Raw genomic sequence first — 8702 nt, 5'->3', positions numbered from 1 at the left:
AAGTGTGTTAAAGGTGTCTTTAGAACATCCAAATAATGAAGTTAACCAAGAAGCTAAACATGTTCTTTCAATGACTCTACCATGATGTCTCTTGTCTTGATAGCCTAGAAACTCCTAAATCTCTGTGCACCACTTCTGAATTGAGATAAGTGTATCTTCTGTTTGCAAAAAGGGATCCAGAGACGGGAGAAGAAATCAAACTTCACACAACCAAAATTATTGCACAATTTTTTTTTACTAAAAGAATAAACTTTTATTAAGCGCTGTAAGTTTCTTTCCATCAGCATTAACAGAACAACGGACCAAATTCCATCACAGAACAACTCCTGAGACATTCTCATTCCTTTCTGAAACATTTCCATTAACTCTTGCAGTTTCCCCAAAGAAGCATCCATTCAAACTTACGTTAATAAACTATGGAGCTTTTGTTGTGAGGTGGGCCAAAAGGCAGGAAATTGGAATCTGGGAGTGGGAAAGAGAAATACGTATTATCCATCCACTAAACACACTGTCAAGAACACAAGAGAGGAGATAGTATCACAGAAAAAAACAATGAAAGAATTTCTTACTTTTGTCAATAACATTATTTATCAGGGAGCACTAAAAAATCACTGACTCTTTGCAGTTAAAGTTTCTTTACCTAATGTGTCAGTCTAAGAATAGAATAGGATAGAATAAAATAAAAGGTAGGAGAAGTGCCTTCTGGGAAGTAATCAGGATGAAGTCATCAGATTTGGCAGGGTTATGAGATTAATAAAATCTGAAATATTTAATTTGCTTCATTTACATGAAAATTCACTAGTTATTAGTTACTACCAACACAGATAAAAAGAGCATCTATAAAAGTACAGGGGCAATGTCAAAAGCTGGAATGGGCACCCTAGCACAGGGGATGTTTTCTTTTGCTTTTAACTTGGAAAAGATGATTTTATTAAAAAATGAAATTTTCTTAGAACATCAAAATAACTTGAACAATATTGAAGATAATTAGCAGTAACAGGGGAATGGGCGCACTGAGCTCTCTACCTGTACCAGCAGACTACCACAATAAGCCAAAGGAGATGAAAAGAGAGTCAGAAGAGAAGATGCCAAAGCCACGGGAGGGAGAAAAATATTGGTTGACACACAATGGAATAGTGAAAACTTACTCCTCCCACCCCAAACCCCGAGCATATTTAGGAAATATGCACCAAGAAGTGAACAAGTATAATGATCAAACCTTAGTAGAATTATACTAACTACTTTAAACTGTGGTCTACTTGTATTGTAATTTCAAAAGGGAGGGGGTCTTAGAGGCTGACATGGTGACAATGACATGCCCACAGGAGCCTTCTAAGGTTCCAAAGGACTGAATCACCACAATCAAATAGCTACTCCCATATTCTTTCTACCCTACATAAGCATTCCTGCCCCCCACCCCCTATTTTAACCACCCTCCCTAAAGCCTTGTCTGGCTATTTTTCTCAGTGATCAAAAAATGTTAATGTGATCTGGCCAACAATGTCAGGAAATCAAGATGGAGATAAAACTCAAATGTCCCTAGCCAAAGCAAGTATCAATTCTTGGGCTTTAGTCTACCCAAATTCCTACTGGCTCAGAATGAAAGTGATGCAAGTGAGCATAAGTTTTTCTGGCCTCGTCCAGACCAGACTGGCCACTTGGAAAAGGGTAGGAATTAAGAGGCCGATCCCAAGACAGTCAAGAACAGCAAATACTTGGGGATCAGTGGCTATGTACAACCAGGATGTTCTTGCCTGTAGTCCTGCAAGTTAAAGGGGTCACTTCTAGGGGATCCAACATTACTTTGTTCCATTTCACAGTCAGAAATTTAACCTCAAGTGAAGGATGACAGTCTTTCCAAGTAGTACAGCAAAGATCACATCCTACCTTCCCTATTTTATCCTGTAATCAGAAAAAGTTTATCTCCCAGTAATGAATCTTAGTTTGTTTGGTTTTTAACTTGTGTATTTTGGCAGATAGACCAAAATCTAAGAGTATGGCCTTTTATGGCTCTCTCTTGTAACCTTCCAAACCCAAAATGTTGAATCCAAATAAAAATCAAGGTTGGAGGTCAACCACTTGTTTCATCCTGGGCCAGGCTAGGGGAAAGCCATGGTGTATGGAAGGGAGAAACACAAGTCTTGTGGCAAACTGGAATCATCCCTGTCAAAGCAGCAATTTTACCTCTCACAGTGAATGCCTACAAAATAAGAAATATTCTTAATGCTGTGAGAGTTAGCAATACTGTCATCTGATTGTGTCAGATAGATTTAAGATGCACAGAAACAGCAATTGAAAAGATACTTTACCATTTAACTCCAAATATATATATTTCCATTTACTCACAGCTCAGTGACTCTGGTTACTTTTAGAGCTTTGTGGCACAGAAAGAGAATTCTGGGCCATCTAAATTTCTTCTCTTGCTGATATAGAAGTCCTAACCTTTAAGATTATGCAGGTCCAAGAGAAGAAAGGGGACCAAATCAGGAGAGCTGACTTCAATAGGAGGTTTTTGTATGCTTTGTTCCTGCTTACATCTTGCTAGGGGTTACACTCTTATCCTTCTTTGGTTTGTGTAAGAATATGTGGGGAGAGGCAAGGAATTCTGGGGCTCCCTCCCCCTGAAAACTGTGGGTTCTCTTAAATTGGGCAGACTATGATTAGTCTGAGACTATTTTCAATTACTCATGATATGGTCACTGTAAGTGGGCAGTTAGCAAACAGCCTTCTGGTTGTCTGGAAAAAAAAAAAAGGAAAAAGAAATCACCAAGGACCTGCTGTGGGTTAATGTGCATGGGGTTTTTCCAGAAAAGAGAGAACCCTGCTAGAAGTCTAGTCAGTTGTATTCTGGTAGAAATGGTACTTCTGGGCAAAATATCATAAAGCCCAAATAGAGACATATGAGGCTGGAGGCCCCAGTTCCTGAATGAAGATACAATGCTAATTTGTTGCAAGCCATGTTTCCATCCCTGTATTTTGGCTGCCCAAGGAGGGAAACTGGAAGTGCAAGGCAGTCTCAAGATTATCTCCAGCAAGGAGGAACAGCCTTTTTATCCTGGGTTGATAATCTTCTATAGAATATTTTTCAAGGCCCAGGGCAAAGTCCTCTGAAGTCTTCCTTGCAAAGCAAATGAAAAGATCCAGTAGTCAAAATGTCAATGAACAAATGAAACAATCTAGGCATGTAAAATCAAATTGTCAAATTTCCTCACACTTCCCTACACCATCTTTCCAGTACAAACCATCCCTCATTCAGGGAGTCTTGTCAATCAGTTCTTACCTGAAGCCAATTTGACCCTGGAGTTCCAAGAGAGATTTTCTCCAAATGGGCAGAATGCCCTTTCAAATCACCTCCCACCCCCCTTTCTCCTTAAACCTTCATAAAGAAATATTCAACTCTTCCCAATTCCATTCCAACCTCAAGTTTTTACCATATGGGATGTGAGGGCTCTGTTCAAGATTAAGCTTATTACAACCCAAGTGTTTGTTGTTCTGAACAGGCAATCTCTGGAAAGTACTTTGTGCATGATTTAGAGTAGCCCATCTTCTTATAATTGTGATAGGCTGCGACTTAATCAGGAATTTAGATTTAAAGCGTAATCTTTTGAAACCCACCACTCCATAGCAGTGGAAGCATTTCTGGGAAGTTCAGTAAATCCTCTGGGATATCACCATGTATGTATGTATGTGTATACACACACACATACACACACATATATAAAATATGTATAGATAAATAGATCTGTCTCTTTATATAAAGGGTATGTGTATGTATACAGATACACACATTCATATATACAACCACACACACCCACACTCACACCCACACCCACAGAGTCTTTTGAGTCCCTTTTGTACTCAGTTTCATAACATTGATTCCCACCCATTTCAGGGTATGGGCAGCACAGAGTGGGTGAACTGCACCACATCTTCTATTTTACAAACAATGGGCTAGTTGAGAGGCAGGAAAAATCTGCCCAGTACTTTTCCGACTCACTTGAATCTCCCAGTACAAAGGCCATTGGTAGTTTTTTTTTAAGTGTATAAAATAAAAAATAAAATAACCAATACTATCCAGTTCCCTGAAAACATCTACTTATCTGATTGTCAGGCCAGAGTTAGAGGTGGTGTACAAAATCCTGGGGTAGCTGAGTTGGGAGAAAGAGTAAAGAGGAGATGGATACTAATTATATATCAAGACCATATCAATTCAGAGAAAAAAATGAAGCCACAGACAGCTATCCCCTCAACCCCATAGATATATCAGATAAGTCAGCAAATAAGTATCATGATAAATACTCAAACAACAAAAGATAGAACTTTTCTATAGGACTTACATGATAACATCCACTTTCTGACAGTTACTGCCTTACTAGACTTCCAGAGGAGATAGAATATAGGTGCTATATATTCAGTTTGAGAATTGGAACTAAGTCTTCATGCTATTCATCTTTAACCAGAAATTCCCCAGGTCTTAACTCTGGAGCCCAAGAAAAAGGTAAGGAAGGGGGAAAGATGGATACAGTAAGACATCCCATCAAAATTGAGGATAAATTTAGGTGAGCACTTATATCCTTCTCTAACTTGGGCCTAGAATCAGAAAAGTATAGTTTTCCCTTCTTCCTGACTGGTGAAGCCATCTTCAGCTTGTCATTCCTCTTTTTGTTGTGCCACAGTTTCTAACTTCTGTTCTTGTGAGTGGTTCTCCTCATTCTTCACAGGGAGGCAGCAGTTATCATCATCACACACATTGCTGTCTCTGGATAAGGCACACTGTGATGGAGCTGGAAGACGATGATTGCTCTTCTCTTCCTTGGTCAATGTGCCGTTGTTTCCATTCATCTGGGAGCGAGACCGCCCTTGACGAAGCTCCAGGGATTTAGAAATTCCATCTGAAGAGCCCTGTCAAAAACAGAGACAGATACTCAATGGAAATGATAATCCCAAACTGGCTGGCCCTCTCCAAGCTCATTCACTTACTCTTTGTTTTATATATATGGGAAACCTTTATTCATCCTTTAAAACAAGCATAAAGAAGTTGGAAGACAGTGAGACTTTTATCCATTACCAATATGTATGTGAGTTAACAGTAACTGAATCTTTAGTGAAAAGATAAGAATCTAGTTTTCTTTGACTCTCTATGTACTCTGCCTATAGTTAACTATTTCTCACAAGCTACATGCTCAAGATTACCCAGACTCATCACTTGACCTACTCATAATATATCATCCTTTAGGCACAAGTGAAAAAAACACAAAAACACAAAGGATGCTATCACAATATACTCTCAAAAAAAAAAAAAAAGCAGAGGTGGGGGGTTATTTATAATGTTATAAAAAATGACATTCACTAGTTTAGAAAAATGAATTTTCATTACTTTTTCATTTTATAAGGCCAACTTTAAATAAATCTAAACAGTACAAGGAACTCACAAATCCTAAAAGGTTTTACAATCAAAATGGCTGCTATTTGACACCAAATCAAAACAGAGTAAAGCACAAGGCCTTGGCTCTCCTTTAAAGAAAACAGCAGGTTACCATTCTTGACCAGACCTTTGTTTACCTACTACTAGGGGAAGTAATACATTTGTACATAACTGAATAAAAACGCTATCAGAAAAAGTAACTTCACAGAAGTTATTGGGTAAGCAAATTCATTTGAATACTCTGTTTTAAAGACAGCAAACTATCACTGTTACAGATTGGGAAGGGCAGGAGGAAAGTCAAAGGGAGCCGGGCATGGTGATGAACACCTGTAATCCCAGCACTCGGGAGGCTGAAGCAGGAGCACTGCCATGAGTTCAAGACCAGCCTGGGCTACATAGTGATTTGAGGGCCAGCCTGAACTACACAGTGAGACCCTGTCTCAAAAGTCAACACACCTGCCTCAAGCCCAAGGTCCTGAGCTCCATCCCTGTACAGCCAAAAAAAAATAAAAAATAAAAACTCAAACAAACAAACAAACAAGGAAACTCAAGGGGAAACTGCAGAATGGAAAAGGATCAGGAAAAAAAAAGATATCCACAGGAAAACTTAGAAATTAAATTTTGAGCTCCAAACTGAAGATCCATGGAAAGTCTGAAGGAGTTGTGTACTCAAAGTAGCAAATGACAATACTACCAGTTTTCTGACTTTAGGCAAAAGAATAAATACATGGGAAAGAATAGGAAAAAGGAAAGGAAGATGGGCAAAAGAATCATCCACATTAATGTTGTACCAAACAAATTTTTTATACATTTTGAGTAGCTGAATATTTATAGTTGACATTAAGAATAGTGTCTTATCATTTGAATAATATTACTAGAAACCTATGCTATAATTAATTTAAAAAGTAACATGGAGCGGGGCATGGTAGTGCTCATCTGTATTCCCAGCACTTGGGAGGCTAAGGCAGGAGGATTGCCGTGAATTTGAGGCCAGCCTGAGCTATATAGTGAGTTCAGGGCCAGCCTGAACTACAAAGGGAGACTCTGCCTCAAAAAAACAAAACAAAACAAAACAAAAAACCCAAACCCTGGCCAGGCATGGTGGTGCACACCTGTAATCCCTGCACCTGAGAGGCTGAGATAGGAGGACTGCTGTGAGTTCAAGGCCAGCCTGAACTACATAATGGAGACCCTGTCTCAAAACAAAAACAAACCCTGGCTTTGTTATTTAAATAAGAGGAACTACAATGCTCATTACTCCTAACTTCATCATTTCAGAAGGTTATTACTATTATTTTTTCTTGGTACCAGGGATCAAACTCAAGACCTTGCACTTGCAAGGCAGGTGGCGAAACCACTGAGCTAAATCCCTGGCCCCGCATACTTCCAAAACTACTATATAGATTTAACACAATGCCGACTGAAATTCCAACAATATACTTCATAGTACTAGAGAAAACAATCCCAAAATTCATTTGGAACAAGAAGAGACCTAGAATACCAAAAGCAATTCTAGGCAACACAGACATGGTTGGGTGTATCACAATCCCCAACTTAAAACTATACTACAAAACTACTGTGATAAAAACAGCATGATAATGGCAAAGAAACAGACCTGAGGATCAGTGGAATAGATAAGAAGATGCAGAAACAACGCCAGACATACTCAGCCACCTCATCTTTGACAAAGGAACCAACCACCCTCATTGGGGGAAAGATAGCCTATTTAATAAATGGTGTTGGAAAAACTAGATTTCAATCTGCCAAAGATTAAAACTAGACCCATACCTATCACCATGCACTAAACTAAGATTGAAGTGGATTAAAGATCTAAATATTAAGACAGAAACACTATACTTGCTGGAAGATAAGTTAGGTAGAACTCTTGAAGACAATGGCATAGGAAAAGACTTTATGAACAAATCCTCAGTAGCACGGGAACTAGCAAAAAGAATCAACAACTGGGATCTCATCTTATTAAAAAGCTTCTGATGGAATTAATATGAGAAAATGAAAAAATGGAAACAAAGTCTTTGTAAATAGGGAGGGATGGAGGGGTTGAAGGGAAGGCAGAGGAAGGGGGAAAAAATAAGAACCAAGAGAGTATCTAAGGTACATATCTCCAAAGATGAATGTCATTATATTGTACACTTAAAATGTACCAATAAAAGGATACACAAACCACACACAAACAAAAAATGCATCTTTATTAGCATTCATTTATTAAAAAAAAAAAAAAGCTTCTGCACTGCAAGAGAAACCACCAACAGAGCTAAGAGACAACCTACAATGTGGGAAAAAAAATTTAGCAGCTGTACCTCAGACCAAGGTCTACTATCTAGAATAAATAAAGAATTGAAAAAAATCAGACCCCCCAAATTCAAAGACCCAATTCAAAAATGGGCATCTGAAATGAACAGACATTTCTCAGACAAAGAAGTAAAAGCAGCAAATAAATATATGAAAAAATGTTCAATATCACTGGTCATTTGACAGATGCAGATGAAAACAACACTGAGATTCCACCTCACCCCAGAAAGAATGGCTGCTATCAAGAAATCAACAAATAACAAATGCTGGCGGGGGTGTGGGGAGAAAGGAACCCTTCTCCATTGCTGGTGGGAGTGCAGACTGGTGCAACCACTGTGGAAATCAGTATGGAGATACCTCAAAGAACTAGGGCTAGAGGTCCCATTTGACCCAGTTATTCCCCTGCTGGGTATCTTCCCAAAAGAATTAAAAGAATCATACCACAGTGATATATGTGCACCCATGTTTATAGTGGCACAGTTTGTAATAGCTAAAGCTTGGAAACAGCCCAAGTGCGCATCAACTGGAAACTGGATAAAGAAGAGGTGTTCTTTTTTTTTTTTTTTTTAATAAAATGGAGAACTACTCAGCCATAAAGAACAAGAAACTAGAGACATTTATAGCTAAATGAATGCATATTGAGGCCATACTCTTAAGTGAAATAAATAGGACACACATGTGTAAATACTGAATAGGTTCTCTAGTGTGAGAAACTGAAAGTGTAAATAAGGATGAAAATGATTAAAATGAATAATTGATAATTTGAAATAGGAAAAGGTCCAAAGGTGTAGGGGTGGTGGGAGGGGAAGGGGAAAGGGAAGAACGGAAAGGAAAAATTATAAGAAAGAAAAATGGAAACAAAATCTATGTAAATAGGGAAGGGTGGAGGGGGTGAAGGGCGCACAGGGAATGCGGAAAAAAATACGAACCAAGATACATCATGTACAGGTACAAGCACCCAATGATA

General features: G+C 38.6%; 1 protein-coding gene across 4 annotated transcripts in view; it reads right to left on the bottom strand.

Moving 5' to 3' along the window:
• Positions 1–216: 216 nt before the first annotated feature.
• Fam120c (family with sequence similarity 120 member C) overlaps positions 217–8702 on the bottom strand; it is a 183886-nt gene continuing 175400 nt past the window's right edge. For 2 of the 4 annotated variants that reach the window (XM_004873525.4, XM_021251216.2), the window contains one exon: positions 217–4902. In XM_004873525.4, coding sequence (XP_004873582.1) covers positions 4651–4902 — 252 coding nt within the window. In that variant the 3' untranslated portion in view covers positions 217–4650. The remainder of the gene's footprint in view (positions 4903–8702) is intronic. The other 2 variants (XM_013068768.3, XR_015442377.1) reach the window with 2 other exon arrangements.

This window comes from Heterocephalus glaber, unplaced genomic scaffold (assembly GCF_053883595.1).
Source record: "Heterocephalus glaber isolate CG9 unplaced genomic scaffold, H.glaber_assembly_v1.0 deba00001545, whole genome shotgun sequence".
Classification (NCBI taxonomy): Eukaryota; Metazoa; Chordata; class Mammalia; order Rodentia; family Bathyergidae; genus Heterocephalus; species Heterocephalus glaber.
The sequence above is the reverse complement of the archived record's forward strand: the minus strand, read 5'-3'. Positions and strand labels throughout refer to the sequence as shown.